Genomic DNA, 16,691 nt, shown 5'->3' on the forward strand with positions numbered 1-16,691 from the left:
CGGCCGGCCTGGCGTAGTTTGATTATGTTTTAGTGGGGGTTTTTGTATGGGGTGTTTTTAGAACAGGCCCATTATTTAATTTGATTTTAGAACAGAAACTATTTATTTATTATTGTGGTTTTTAGTATCGCCTGTTCACCGCCCTGAGTCCCGTAAGGGAGATAGGGCGGTATATAAATTTAATAAATAAATAAATAAAAGGAGAATAATCTTTTCCTCTGAGTTGGCACGAGAGAGGGTTTAAAAAGACATAATTAGGCCAATTTCCCACAAGCCATGAAGAAGAGACAGTGCAGAAGCAAATGAGGGGTTTTCTATTCCTTCTACTAAGTGAGGGGCAAAATTGTTCTTATGCAGGGATGTGATTGAAAAAAATGGTTAAAAAAAAGTCTGCAATGGGCAAAAATAAAAGCTCTTCCATGGGACAGGCAAGAGAATGTTTACTACATTCTTGGCAAATAAGTCTGCTCCGTCCAGGAACATAGGTCATGCATGTTATGGGACTTTGCTTCAACTCAGAAGAGGCTATCTAAGGCCAAGCAAAAGCAGATGGTATTCATAATTCATAATATTTTAAATCTATGATGATGCCTATGAAGATATAGCAGGCCTTTTCACAGACAGTCGTACAAAATTAGGAAAGTAAAAAAAAAACCCCATTAACAATATTTCAGGAGGCAAAGCTGCACATAGGTCTCTGCAGCAATTAGGCCAGCTTCCAATCTCAGGAAAGAATTTAATACACAACAGAGCACTTGCAACAAACCTTCCCAAAATTTAAATTGAACTTCTTCTACAGAGCTTATGTTGCAGGAATAGGAAACCTGAGCACTATGTAAGTGTGGCTAATGGCACTAGCCCTGAAAATAATCATTGCAGTTGCGGTACAGTTATGGCCATTAAAATTAGTGAAACGCCAAATTGCATTTCAAAGTTTACAATGCCTGATGGGAAACCCTTTGATGCCGATTCCAGGAAGAATATGCTCTAATATTTATTTATTTTTTTAAAAAAGAAACTGAATTTGATCAGTATTATACTATCTATGGGTGATCCTCACTGAATGGCCAACTTTTCAAAGTTACATAGGTGCTGAACAACGGGAACTTATAACAGATCCTCATAGTTGCAGCTGTTGTAGCATCCCTACCTGCTATCTGGGCACTCAGCAACCAGCTTGCAATTACATCACAGCATCCCACAATCACATGATCACTGTTTGTGACCTTCAATGCCAGCTTCTGACAAGCAAATCAATAGGGAAGTCAGCAGGCGGTTGCAAATGCAACATAGGACATTGCAACCAGCTGGGCTTATACATAAGTAAATATGGGAAATATGAGTACTTTTCATATATGTGGCATAGCATTTATATACAGTAATTTTAGCGTGTGTGTGTGTGTGTGTGTGTGTGTGTGAAATTAAGAGTTTGAAAGAGAACATAAAAACTAACCATACTGAAGAAAAAGAACAAAGAAAAAGAAAAAAAGAAAAGTGCAGAAAGGATAAAAAGAAATAGAATTTCTTTTGCAACAAATAAATTCTGGGAGTTGAAGTCCACAAGTCATAAAAGGGCCCAAGTTTGAAGACCCCTGCCCTAGATCATAGCACATATCCATTCAGCCTTCCACTCACGTCTACATTATTAAAAGCCTAAGTACAATAAAACCCTGAAGACTGATCTAAGAAGGAGGAAAATGATTTCAAGAATGGATGGTAGATGCGTGATCAGTGCTTTATCCCTCATGATTTCAATTAGCCTTGGGGGATTCTCTGGGTTTCCTTTATTGATTTAAAAGTGGCTTTGATTTGATCCCTGGAGCTTGGCCTTGGGAGACTGCTGTTTCTATCAATGGATGCCTTTTGCTGCTCAATGTGAAATCACACAAAACAACGGGATGTGCTTTTCACAAGGTACTTCAGAATACCTTTATCTTATATGGGGAAGAAGCGTTATATTTTGGCTTCTTTGATACTTTTGGATCAAAGTATCCCTGTGCTGGTTCAAGTTTGAGAATGCCCAAGTTCAAGTACCATTTCCAAGCAGTAGACCTGACTCTATGCTTCTACTTTATATGCTGGTGATGCAAAATCTCCTCTTCGGTTTCAGCTAGCCTAAAAGAAGTTCTATGTGATCTTGCCCCTTACTGCCATGAGGAGTGGCAATGGTTACTCATTACAATAAGTCATGAGTAGCTGGTCAGCTTTTCTGCAATGTCTGTTACTCACTGCCGCTGTTGGAAAATTAATACCATATTGTATATTAACCCTCAAACGCAGAACTTCTAAGGGTAGTTCTTGACTTATAACCACAATTGAGTCCAAAGCAACACATTTGTTAAATGATTTTTGTCCCATTTTATGATCGTCAGCTGTTAAGTGAATCGCTATGGTTGTTAACTTAGTGACATGGTTGTTAAGTGAATCTGGCTTTCCCATATGGCTTGTCAGATGGTCACAACACATGATCACATGACCCAGGGACACAAATCGTGGCCCACGATTCTGAGATGGCAATCAAAAATCTGAGACTTTCACAGTAAGAAAAGCTTGAAGGTACATGAAAATTTCCCTCATCCTCCTTTATCCAAAGGGTGAAATAATATAATATAATAATAATAATAATAAAGTTGGAAGGGACCTTGGAGGCCATCTAGTCTTGCTCAGGCAGGAAACCCTATACCATTTCATTCAAATAGTTGTCTAATCTCTTCTTAAAAACTTCCAGTGTTGGAGCATTCACAGCTTCTGGAGGCAGGTTGTTCCACTGGTTAATTGTTCTAACTGTCAGGAAGTTTCTCCTTAGTTCTAGGTTGCTTCTCTCCTTGATAAGTTTCCATCCGTTGCTTCTTGTCCTGCCTTCAGGCGCTTTGGAGAATAGCTTGACTCCCTCTTCTTTGGGGCAGCCCCTGAGATATTGGAACACTGTTAAATAAATTCAGGCTTCCTCCAAAAATCCAGTCCCAGTTTATCCGATGGAGTTAATAAATATGTCATAAATATGAGTCACCAAGTTTCTGAATTCTGATCACATGACCATGGGGATGCTGCAATGGTTGTGTGAAACACGGTCATAAATCACTTTTTTCAATGCTGTTGTAACTTCGAATGGTCATTAAACAAACTGTCGTAAGTCAAGGACTGCCTGTATTAATTGAACATGGTAAATTTGTTGTAGTAGAAGCTATAGGAGGTTAAAACTATGGTCCTGGGGGTCTGTCCCTCAAATGAAGATAAAGGTATTTTTATAAACAACTTATGGAGAAAGTAATGGAATATTTTTTATGAAAATTGGTGTTTGGAACTTTGTTTTTAAGGTATGACAACTGCAACAAGATTATTCTGTACTCAAAAGTGGAAAGGTTTGACACTGCCCACCATGGAGTTGACTGGTGAGGATGATGAAACTTGCTAAGATGGTTAAATTAATGTCTTTGATTAGAGAAAAAGACATCTACATTTATGGATCACTGGAACCCCCATATAGATTCTTGCATGCAACAGAAAAAAGTGCGCTTATTTAATTCAATTTATTTAGTTATTTATTAAATGTATGTGCCATTTATTAAATGTATGTGCCATACATCTTGCTATCAAGCAAGACTTATGACTTGCGCCTTTGATTAGAAAAGAATGGATAGTACCATAGCAAAAAGTGAACATTTTTATGATAATTAAATAAGAAGTAATTCTGGGAGTTGAAGTCCACAAGTCATAAAAGGGCCCAAGTTTGAAGACCCCTGATCTAGGGGAAAATGTGTAAACCTACAGAGGGTCTCCATTGTGTCTCTGTCTCTAACCCTGTTGGCATAGGCCTTGCACAGTATTCTCTGAAAGCAAATATAGCCCTTGGCCCAATATATATACCTATACAAATAATCCTTAACTTACAACCATTCATTTAACAACAGTTTAAAGTTATAATGGCCTGGAAAAAAAGTTATCTACAACCTATTCATGACATCATGACTGTTGCATCAGCCCTACAGTCAAGAGATTGCAATTCTGGCACTGAGAATCCATTCACATTTATGACCGATAGGCAGTGTGTCTTGTGGTCATGTGAATGCATTTTGTGACCTTCCCAGTTGGTTTCCAGCAAGCAAGTTCAATTAGGGAAGCCAGATTCACTTAATGACTGTGTGATTCACTTAATTATCATGGAAAGATGGTGGTAAAATCAGGCCTGGTCACATGATGATTCACTTAATGACCATATTGCTTAGTGACCAAAATTCCAATCCCAATTGGGTCATAAGTAGAGGACGACCTGTAGCAATTATGTTTGTTTACAGTATCTTCTCTGGGGGAAAAATGAAGCAAGGATCTAGAGAGCCAACATTCTGTTAAGGGCAATTTTGTAAACAGTTTTCCTCACAAAATCCAGCTGCCTGTTTCTGAAGTATGGACACCGTTTATAACATACTTTATTTTAATGTAATCAGAATGGTGAACAAAGTCCAAACACAAATGAAGAACAGGTTGCTCTAACTGCAGCCTGCTAGATTCAGGTCTGTAACGGAATGGCTTCTTTGACGGCAAAAACCTTTGGTCTTTCATCACAACCCTGGGAAAAGCTTCGGTATTATTTACGTTGCAATCTGTTGCAACCCTGGAGAGATAGCCTTTGTTTCTTCAGCCTCATTAACCATGATGACATGAATTGAATCGAACTAAACTGGCATGCGTTCTGCAAAACACCCATAGGATGATTCAGCCACCACCCCTCCTACAGCACAGAATAGATGGGTCTGTAAAAGAGCAGTTATTTTCTAAATTAAATTGATAGCAACACCATGCAATATAAAACCAGGAGTCCTATTTAAACAATAAAAACTAATCTAACATCTGAAGGGATAGTTATAATGTCACAGTACCCCTAGTGCAGTGGTGGCGAACCTATGGCATGCGTGCCAGAGGCGGCACTCAAAGCCCAGCAGCTTGCGCAAGTCCATTAGGCCGCCGCCACCCGGACCAGTAGCCCCACCCAGCACAAAGGAGGCGAAGCAGCTAGCTAACAAGCTCGAGTAGAGGTGGTAGAGCACGCCCACACGCAGCAAGCCAAAGGCCACCCCGAGCAGGAAAAGCCGGATCCCTATCAGTGCCATGGCCCCCCAGTCCCAGCTGGAATTGCGTGCCTCCCCCCATCTATGCTGGGCCTCCTGCCCACCACCCCACCTACCAGAGACCCCCTGGATCTCCCCCAACCCTACCCTGCCCCCACAGGCATCCCCCCCATGAGCAACATCGAGGTGGCCATGCCCATCCAGTCTGCTGTGACAACTAGAGCCATGCCCACTCACTGGACCACGCCCCCATACCTCTTCCCTGAGGGCACCACAATGCTGATGCGGCCCTGGCACTTTGTGATAAATAAGTGGGTTTTGGGTTGTGGTTTGGGCACTCGGTCTCTAAAAGATTCACCATCACTGCCCTAGCGTGTTGAAACAGCCAGGTTTACATCAATTTTATCAATAACAGGCAGGTGGGTGAGCACATGTCAAGGGGGCCTACTATTCAACAGAACTGAATCAATAGGTATATTTATGTGGCCTCTGAAGGGGGTTACCCGAAATCAAGGCATGTCAAGGAAGAATTCACCACTTAGAATGAGTGGGATAGAGCAGGGGTCTCCAACCTTGGCAACTTTTAAGACTTGTGGGCTTCAACTCCCAGAATTCCCCAGCCAGCATGAGAGAGAAAGAGTGAGAAGACAGAGAGAGAAGAACAAACCTTTATATTCCAACTCCCCAACTGTATAACCACTAGGTAGTATTATTCTAGCACATACTTACAGAATTACAAATGCTTCTAGACTTAAAATCTGCAACGTTGGTTAAATTTAAATTGGGTCACAGCAGGAGTAGAAGCACTGTGCAGGGGAACAGGCCAGGGTCAATGTGAGAGATTGCTCAGACTCGGCCACACTCTTTGATTTTCTGTTTTACTTCACTGGTTTTCGTGAGATGCCGAAGAGGTAAACACAGAGAAGATAATCTTCTTTTAAATTTGTTTTGGGGTATTTTAATTTTCTCCAATACATGTGCAAAAGAACAAATACGAACTGGAGAGGATATCAAGACTCCAGCACAAATCTTTAAATAGTGACCACGTGTATCAAATAATTATTCTCAAGATGCAAAATAATGACAAAGGTCCTTTTGCACCCATTAATGAGGGACTCTTTTGATACCTGCTAGGTGAAACCTACCTCACAGGGCTGTTGCAAGAATAAATACGTTTCGAAGAACGGAAATGCTCCACTGTATTTCTATTTATTTATCAATTCAATCTGTTTGCCACGCATCGCAGCATGAGGTGACTTTGGGCAGCCTACCAGGTTAAAAAAAGAATAAAACAATTCAAAAACTATAAAAATACAAACTATCAGCTATGACTAAAAGATGGGGAGGCAGGAGGGGAGGATGAGAGGGGGAGGTGGAATCTGTTATTAAACTATCAACCACCTTCACTGTGATAGTCTTGCAGAAGATGAGGAGGGTGGGAGCCAATCTCGCTATGGGGGGGGGGGAAAGATATTCCAAAGGGCAGGACAGGATGGAAGAGAAGGCTCTTCTCCTGGACCCCAGAGAAACAGGTGGAGCGTGCCAATCCTATTGGGATGAAAAGACTCAAGTATTACTGTCACCCTTACCTCAGTTTCAATGAGCAAATAAATGCCCTTTAGAAGTAGAATGAATGCAGACAGTCCCTGCCCCAGAGCCTTTATTGCAGTCCACTCGGATACATAAAATTGACACTGATCAGCTAATTAGGTGAGAAGATTTATCAGTATTTTACTGCTGTGCGCCTTTCATATTGCGTGCCAGAATTTGGCTACACTTGAAGAGATAGTCATTTGAATAGGAGAACAAGATGTTGATCAGAATGACCAGGATGTTTAATCAGATGTGGAATTAACAGCTCATCCTCGGCATAAAATGGATAGTACAGTAAGGCATGTTTTGATGGCTTCTTTTCACCATGACAAGGGCTGGGTTTGGATTCAAATAGAATCTTTTATATTTTCCGTCCAAAACCACTGATGGAAGTATGTTAAACTTGCCCCATCTCCATGTCATTCACTAATTGAAACAGGAGCTACCAAGCTTTCTATAGCTTGAAGATGCACTCATTTTAATTGATTCCCCCCTCAGCAGTCAAGGCATACATGGATCATAGTACTGGCAGACCATTTAGTAGAGAATGTCCTTCTCATTTTTGTTTTAGAAACATGGGCATTTTCTAAAACAAAATGTACATCAAAGTTATTGGATACTTAATACATTTACTCTGCTGCTTCTTTGCCCCATCCCCCCAATTACAGAAAAGCTATATCCCTATCATTTGGACAGTTGTCAACATATGGAAGCAAACTTGCAAGGCTTCAGTGAAGGATCACTAAAGACGAGAAAAGGGAGCTGTGGGGAAATTTCTAGTATTTAACACAGGCTGCCTTGCAACAACACACAATACAAGAAAAACCTTTCTAAAGCAAATAAAGCTATAATTATAAAAAAAAAACTTACAAGCAGAACATAAACCCCACTGAAAACAGTAAAATGCACTCTTAGCTAAACAGTCATGCAAGGTTTACATATCTCTCCCTACGCTGACTGTGTCAGAATGCTGAGCTAGCATGGGAATTCTGGGACGCTGGAAGACATCCAAAAATGTAATCTGAAAGAACAAACAACTCCTTTATGTACTGCTGGGATACAGAACTTTAATTTCTCTTTACAGAAACGCCTACACAAATTGGTTATATATACCTAGCCAATGGTAACCTCTAATTATATAATTGTGCCTAATCACCATGGCCTGGGATCCTAACCAAAAGTATTTTGTTTATAGGTGAGGCCCAGAGGAGCCAACCAGCAAAAAACAGAGAAGGGTGGGGTGAATAATAGCATAGCTGTAGGGTCCTCTGCTGCCTCTTCTTACTGGCAGAACTCCAAATTGAAAAATGGACAGACGATGCTTCCATTAATGGGAGCAAATTTACCTAACATTCTACCCTTCCCTTTAAAAGAATTGCCACCCATGTGACAAACTTCCTAAGAGCAGTTTGACAATCACTCCTCTTCCCTGGATGAGTTCAAGTAGAAAATGGGTAAAATTGTTGAGGTTGCTTGAAATTAGATAATACAGTGGTGGCGAACTTATGGCATGCGTGCCAGAGGCGGCACTCAGAGCCCTCTCTGTGGGCACGTGTGCCATGCCCCAGAGATGGCAACCATCTTTCTTCAACCAGCCGCCCGCTAACTCAGTGAGGCCCCACGTGGCCGGATGCATCCCAGCACGGCTGGTTTCCCTCCCCCTGCCCCGCCTTGTCTCGCCTCACCCCATAAGATGAGCCTCCTGCCCACTGCCCCACCTGCCAGAGACCCCCTGGATCTCCCCCAACCCTGCCCGGCCCCCACAAGCATCCCTCCTCACAAGCAATATCGAGGTGACCTCGCCTACCTTGGCCACACCCACCCAGTCTGCCATGACCACCACAGCCACACCCACCCAGTGGGCCACGCCCACCTGGCACCTGGTGATAAATAAGTGGGTTTTGGGTTGCAGTTTGGGCACTCAGTCTCTAAAAGGTTCGCCATCACTGAGATAATCTAATGGAATATTGGCCTGTATAATCTAAATGATCTCCTTCAACTCAAATTCTCTGCTTCTATCCATTTATCAAGTGACATTTTTGATTTCCTTTATTTTTATCAGCATTTCATACTGAAGAGTTGTGTAAAGTCTGGAAGTTGATTTTGTTATTCAGTTTCTTAGTATTGCAGAATTAACAAGACATCTCTACACTGATGAAATTAAATACTGATTTACATAAACATGCCCGTGATCACATATTAGTGGGCAATCCAGCTTCTTTCTATTGGTTATTCTTGGGATATATACTAAGAAATATATTAAGGTATATTTCAAAAGCAGTTTCTAAGAGTCAACCATGACAATATGAGTGTTAAAACTCTGCTTTGGCTGAAAACATTTTTTTAACAATTCAGAACTGAATGAGGGTGGCTGAGGATTATGGAACTGATCCAACACATTTTAAAAAATGCAGAATTGAGAAAAAGCCCTTTGAAAAATGCAGCATTTTTGGCAAAGGTCTCATTTTTACTATATCCTCTCCATCCTGGAACAAGCAGCTATCAGGGACTTTCTCACCTACAAATACAGTCACAAGAGTGTTACCTAAAACCACAAAAGGGATTATAATCAAGCGTGGTTCATTTATGAAACCCATTTTTTTTTATTTATTACAACTCCATTGTACTCGAAACGCTTGATGGTACAGGATACTATCAAGATACTCCAGGATACGCCAACAATGGCCGTTGCTTTGCATTGTGTAGCAGAAGTCACACCCTCTCCATAGAGAGAGAAAAAAGACGCCTTAAAAATCAATAGCCGGGTTTACAACACACACACACACAGCCGTTCAGACAAACAGTCCGAATCCCCCCCTCCCCCGGAAAAGAGCTTGGTTGGAAAGCACCCACGACGCCGTCCTCAAAATAGCAGCAAAAGAGAAACCTGAAGCAACCAGCCAGCAACAGAAAGCCAAGGCAACTAAAACCAGCCGCAATGGGGTCGTCCGAAAACGAAACCAAAACAAAACAAAACCCGGCCCTTCGCAAGCCCCACTTGATTTGCAGACCAACAATGGCCGGTTTGATTTCCAACGCCCGTGCAAACCTCGAATGTGAGCGGACCAGGATGATCCGGAGACAAGCGAGCCCCCGCCCCCAATTTGCTACCCCGCTTTTCCGGAGACAAGCAAATCCCCCCCCAAAACAAAACCCCAATTTGCTACCCCGTCTTTTCCCTCGCGTCCGGAACCAAAAAAAAAAAAAACCCCAACCCACAAGAGCCGAGAGCGGCCCTGTTCTCCCATCCCCGGCGCCTGCTCGCCGCGCTCCAGCGTCCCGCCTTCCGCGTTGGGTAGAGAAGACAAAGGCAGGCTTGATGATGCCGCCCGCGAGAGAGAGAAAAGCGGCCCCGGCGCCTGCCTCGCCCGACGTCCGAGAGCGGCCGAAGGCGCCCCCCCCCCTTTTTTTTTCCTTCTTCTTTCTTCTTTGTAAAGGCGGCTCACCTTGATGCGTTCCACGCCGGCCTCGAGTTTCAGCTGCTCCACTATGCACTTCACGTAGTTGACGGAGGGGCTGGAAGACATGCTGGCAAGCGGGTACCACTCGGCGGCTCCTCTCGGCCTTTCTCTCTCTCTCTCTCTCTCCCGAGCGAATCCGCGCTCCCCCCTACTTACACGCACACACACACACAGCACCACCACCACTCCGGTTCCCGAGCCTGGACGGAGGAGCCAGCCTTCCCGAGGCAAGAACTGAGCGCAAAAAAGGGGGAGGAGACAGCCCTCAACCGTGCCCCCCCCCAACCCCTCTGGGGAAAGAAATGGCGAGGCGAGACGGGTCGATTTGGCAGAGCGCAGCCGTGCGAGACCGCTGGGGATGACAACTCGCTCCCGACCTCCTTTGATTTATTCATCTAAACGTTCATATCTTGCACGCTCCTTTTTTTTTCCCCCTGAATCAAATCGAATCAGAATAGAGCTGGAAGGGACCTTGGAGGTCTTCTAGTTCAGCCGCCTGCTCAAGCAGGAGGACCTCTACCAGGGGTAGGCGACCTTGGCTCTTTTATGACTCGTGGACTTCAACTCCCAGAATTCCTGAGCCAGCTTGGCTGATACAGGAATTCTGGGAGTTGAAGTCCACGAGTTATAAAAGAGCCAAGGTTGCCTACCCCTGACCTATACCAGGGTAGGCAACCTTGGCTTTTATGACTCGTGGACTTCAACTCCCAGAATTCCTGAGTCAGCTTGGCTGATACAGGAATTCTGGGAGTTGAAGTCCACGAGTCATGAAAGAGCCAAGGTTGCCTACCCCTGACCTATACCAGGGTAGGCAACCTTGGCTTTTATGACTCGTGGACTTCAACTCCCAGAATTCCTGAGTCAGCTTGGCTGATACAGGAATTCTGGGAGTTGAAGTCCACGAGTTATAAAAGAGCCAAGGTTGCCTACCATTGACTTATACCATTTCAGACAAGTGGCTGTCCAGTCTCTTCTTCAAAACCTGCAGTGATGAAGCACCCACAACATCTGAAGGCAAGCTGTTCCATCAGTTAATTGTTCTCACTGTTGGGAAGTTTCTCCTTAATTCAAGATTGCTTCTCTCCTTGATTAGTTTCCATCCATTGCTTCTTGTCTTGCCTTCTGGTGCTTTTCCCCCCACACCTTCTGCTTCCCATCGCTACCACCTCCCTCAACCTGTCTGCTGTACAGTACAGGTAGTCCTCAATTTACAACAGTTCATTTAGTGACCGTTCAGATTTACAATGGCTCTGAAAAAAAGTGACAGTTTTTCATGTAGTTGTAACCTTTGCAGCATCCCCATGATCATGTGATTCAAATTCAGATGCCTGGCAATTGGTTCGTATTTATGACAGTTGCAATGTCCCGGAGGTCATGTGATCTCCTTTTGTGACCTTCTGACGAGCAAAGTCAATGGGGAAGCCAAATTCACTTAACGACTGGGCTACTAACTTATCAACTGCAGTGATTCAGTTAACCAAAGCAAGAAAGGTTGTAAAATGGTGGAAAACACTTAACAAATATCTCATTTTAACAACAGAAATTTTGGGCTCAGTTATGGTCATAAGTCGAGGACTACCCGTAATGATCCTGGCCTTGGTTATTTTTTTTTTCCTTAAAATCTATTCCAAGAAATACTTTGCTGGATTCCAAGCGCTGATAAAGCCACCCAGTTTATTATTTGTTACAAATTGGCTGGATTGGCATAGCAGGCTAAGTCCTAAACCACGGCTTATGAGCTCAAAATGATTGGATTCAGTCTAAGCCAAAAGAACACAAAACGCATTAATGCGTTAAGGGGGAAGGGACCTGGCTGCTACCAAGATATGTATTAAGATTTAGTTTAATGGTCCACCGGTCTTGTATTCCAATTCGGCAATTAAGCTGAATAATCAAGGAGAGAAGAAACCTAGAACTAAGGAGAAATCTCCTGACAGAACAATTAATCAGTGGAATGACTTGCCTTCAGAAGTTATGGGTGCTCCATCATTGGAGACTTTTAAAAAGAGACTGGATAGCCATTTGTCTGAAATGCTATAGGGTTTTCTGCTTGAGTAGAAGACCTCCAAGGTCCCTTCCAACTCTTGTTATTCTGTTATTCTACTCTGTTATTCTGTTAAGTCGCTATATGTACCTAGATATATTTTGGTGGCAACCATGGTAAGAGTCTGTAGGCTCACATTTGGGTTCATGTATTGCATGGATTTATATTTGCATAGGATTCTCTGGCAAAAATCACAGCTGATTAGATTTGCACATGCTAAATCTGAAGCCATACATACTACAAAATTCAACCACACAATGGCTTAACGCAATGTCTCCATTTCGGATGGGGGGGGGAAAGTGGGAAAAAGCAGCAAAGTTCAGCTTTTTAAAATCCTTTTCTTGAGTTTCAGTATTCTGGAGAGTATACCTGATGTTTTAACTGATTTTCCAAGCTGTGATTTCGTTCACAGTAAGACACAATTTTATTGTAGGAATTCCTTTGCTGTAAGCAGTCCAACAATGAAACAAGGCATTTTTGCTATCTGCTAGTGATTGAAAGGGTCTTTTCTTTCATTGCTACTTTGATGTGCTGTGCTAAAATGAAGACATCTGTAAAATTCCCCCACATTTTTCTTTATGATGCTGATGCCCTCCTCTAAATGTCCTTTTTACCTCTAGCTATATCATAACTGAAAATTCAAGGTTTCAGACTTCCTTTCCAAAAAGCCTTCTTAGTAGTTACTGCTGTCACCTCCTTTCTTCCAAAGAGTGCCTCACCTGGTATTCCTCCCCCCCACTCCCCAGCTGTGAAATAGAGTTCCCAAAACCTGCACAGCTCTACAGGTAGTCCTCAACCTAAGACCACAATTGAGCCCAATATTTCTGTTGCTAAGTGAGACAACTGTTAAGTGAGTTTTGCTCCATTTTACGACCTTGCCACAGTTGTTAAGTGAATACTGCAGTTGTTAATTTAGTAACATGGTTGTTAAGTGAATCTGCCTTCCCCATTGATTTTGCTTCTCAGAAGATCGCAAAAGGTGATCGTCACTGCAAAAGTCATAGATATGAGTCAGATGCTGAGCATCTGAATTTTGATCAAGTGACCATGGGAATGCTGCAATGATTGTAAGTGTGAAAAACGGTCGTAAGTCCCTCCTTTCAGTGCCCTTGTATAAAAAAAGAACAATAATTATACAACTTTCTTTGAAAATTTTAATAGAAACTGAAAACAACGTTCAGAAACAACTAAGACCCGGAAACGAAAGGACTGAAGTAGAAACGTCCAAGACAGACGGACGACTATAAGACGGAATCAACCGAAAAGGAAGTATTTATTAAAAGTGACAACCCTAAGTACTAGAAATAGAGGGGCTTCTCCAGTCAAATCTCAAGATTCATTTGACATCTTGAGGAGCAACTGCCAAACCTGGGTAAATTACCCAAAACTGGGGGAAAATGTTTTTTTCTTTGGTAATGACACACAAACCCATTACACAATCACAACAGGGGCATTTAAATTGACTTAAGTGTTTTACCTACAGTGGATAAAAAAGGACTTTCTGATAAGCAGTTTTGAATTATGAAGGAAAAAGTTTGGGAAGCATTGAGCTTCCTAAACTTTGGTCCTAAAACTGAAACAGAGTTTGAAAAATAGAATCAGAGATTACCTACACATGTAGAAAATAGGCTTATAAAAATGTATGACTACGAATGCAACTTTATTGAAAACAGAAACAGAGGAATCTTGCATACAACTGTCTCATAGAACAGGGCTTTTCAACCAGTGGTACGGGTACCACCTGTGGTACATTGGCACCTGGCAGGTGGTACGCGACCATCCTAGAAAAGTGGTAGCGGGGGAGGGGAATGAGTTGAACTGGTGGCAGCACTGCACAAGCCTGAGCGAGAGACGGCTGGAGCTGCAGGACTGTCAGGGCTCAGCGGAAGCACCAGGATTAGTGTTTCTTTGGGACTGTCAGGGCTCAGTGGAAGCGCCAGGATCAGCGCCAGGCTCCAGCGCCGATCAGCTGGAATGAAGCATTTATTTTTTTTTGGTCATCAGGTTTTTGACACCTTGCTAGGCGACTGGTGGTACTTGGATATTGCCATATCCTAAAAGTGGCACAATGGGTGAAAAGGTTGAACACCCCTGTCATAGAAGGCAAATCTGGGAAGCTAGGTGAAGAAAGGAACTACAAAGCTCATTACTTGGAAAATGCACAAATACAAAGGGAAATAGCCTTTTGTCTAGCATCCTGGCTGATGGTGTATTTACACCACCCAGTAACTAAATTTTTCTAGCAGATCTTTAACAACAAGATCAGCACAACAGGTAAGATAAAAATAAAGAGTTGAAATCTTCCTGGCGGTGAACACAGCATAATATCAGATAGAATTCATACAATCAAGTAGAAATTAAGTAGTCAAGCTATAAACACACTTAACGCGTTTTTCCTTGGGGAAAGTGTGATGCCCAAAGACCATAAAGGTGATAGCATCAAAGCTATTGCAATTTCTACTCATCCCTCACTTTCCCCATCTTTAATTGGTTCCTTGGAATCTGAAGACAGCCAGCATTCTCTGCTGACATTTTTATATAACCAATAATAACTCTGGCAACAAAGAGAACAGTGTTATCTATTTTTATTCTATACAGTGAAGCAGAATATTACACTTTAAAAGGGATGAAGCTAAAAGAAAGCCCTACCTATTTTTTGCAGCCAAGAAATGGGTCTATAATGCAGTCTGCCCATTGTGGTGGTAAGTTGTGAAAGTTGTAAAGTGAAACCAGATCTATTTTTTTAACATTTTTTCGTGTTTAGCAAACCCATTATTCACCATGGGTGTTTTTGCCAAAAACCAGATGCAAATGCTGATTTTTAGCCAAAAAAAAGTAAATAATGGCCATGTGATACTACAAGTGCCCATAAAAGTAAGTCAGCTGTTGACCACCTGAAATGTGATCACATGACCGGGAGATGGCCATTGGAACTTCTGAACCCTCATTGTAAGTACTTTTGGGGGGAGGGATTTGTTGTAACTTTGTACTGTCCCTAAATGATCGATCGTAAGTCGAGAACTGCCTGAATAAGTGCCTTGGTCACATCACACCTGAGCCTTACATCTCCTATCATATGTAGGCTAAAAGCAAATGCCAAGATAAGCCCAAATTTGTTGGTTGCCCCCAATTCTACGGTTCTTTGCAATAACATATTAACTTTTCAATTTCCACAGTGAAGCTTTTTTTTGCCCCTTAATGGCTTGGACATCCCAATTTTATTGTCGCATTTGACATATTCTGATGAATAGAAGAATGTGCTCTTTAATCAAGGAGGAAATGAATTAACAATTAGCAACAAGATCAGTTTCCTCAAGATAGACGAAAATTTATTGGTTTGTTTATTATTTGTTTATTGTTTCCCAATGTGGGGATCCATAGCATACAATAAAGCATCCAATTCCAGAAGATTCACACCCTTCCACATTTGATAGGAAGAAACATTGTTTTTGAGTCTTTTCAAATGACCTTTCTGCTTACATTTTCAAGTAATATTATTTCCACAAAAATGCTGTAACTAACATTAGCCTTGAGAGTATTTTATCTGTAAGGCTGCCACTAAAATTTCCATAATATTTACTTCTTTCCCACTGAGTATGGGGGGAAAAGCAAAAAGCAACAATAATGCTTAGCATCTGTTGGATCTTTTCATTTACACTTTCAAGAAATATTTTGTCTGCAAAGACTGTAATTACGGTAAATAAACTACATATGTGCATCAAGTAACTTTGTTTTCTACTTTTGCACTTGCATTCCTTACACCAAAGCACTGTAACTCAGGGGTCCCCAACCCCTGGTCCATGGCATGCCAGCAACCGGTCCGCACAAACAACCAAAGCCCCATCCCTGGGATGCAGGTAGCACACAAAACTATGCACCCTCCAGTCTGTGGAAAAACCTCTCTCCACAGTACCAGTTCCTGGTGCCCAAAAGGTTGGGGACCTCTGCTGTAGCTGACAATTTTACAATACTGAATATAGATGATAGGAAATGTTCTGTATTTGCTGCTTAAAAGAAAGGGGTTAAAAAAACCCCCATCCTCCAAGGTTAATGACTATTTTGTGGAATTCCTAAAGCCAGGCAATATTGAGAAACAGTAGCTGATATCCAAAGTAATCTTTTAAAAAGCTTTTCATTTTCCAGTCTTTTGGTCATAGTGGAATGTTTTGACTTTCTTTTTCCAAGTAGCAGAAATGCAGACAACCGTGGTCTATTGTTCCTCAGTTACAAATGAGGCTTGCTGGACATAAGTAGTTTCTTAAGAAACACAACTTTGTAACCTTGGGAGTTACATAGGTGTGTATTTTTTTTTTTTTAAAAAGCAGGGCGTAAATGAGATCTTAAATGAGCCATGAAGAATTAGCTAGTAATGTGATTAGAAGCTACTTATGTGAGCAAGTCTTTAATTTTGTGACATGTAAAGCTGTGTTATTTATTATTGGGACAGAGATAATTTCCTCTCTGGATGGATGGCTTCCCATAACCGCCATTCCATGGCCATTCCCCTGCTGTCTCCTTTTTTATATA

General features: G+C 42.0%; 1 protein-coding gene across 1 annotated transcript in view; it reads right to left on the minus strand.

The window, feature by feature from the left end:
- The window catches only part of GNG10 (G protein subunit gamma 10), a 17,145-nt gene extending 6,859 nt beyond the window's left edge, over nucleotides 1-10,286 (minus strand). Inside the window, exon 1 of the mRNA XM_015819213.1 lies at nucleotides 10,106-10,286. Coding sequence (XP_015674699.1) covers nucleotides 10,106-10,186 — 81 coding nt within the window. The 5' untranslated portion in view covers nucleotides 10,187-10,286. The remainder of the gene's footprint in view (nucleotides 1-10,105) is intronic.
- Nucleotides 10,287-16,691: the final 6,405 nt, after the last annotated feature.

This window comes from Protobothrops mucrosquamatus, unplaced genomic scaffold (genome assembly GCF_001527695.2).
Source record: "Protobothrops mucrosquamatus isolate PMUCROS unplaced genomic scaffold, P.Mucros_1.0 scaffold874, whole genome shotgun sequence".
NCBI lineage: Eukaryota > Metazoa > Chordata > Lepidosauria > Squamata > Viperidae > Protobothrops > Protobothrops mucrosquamatus.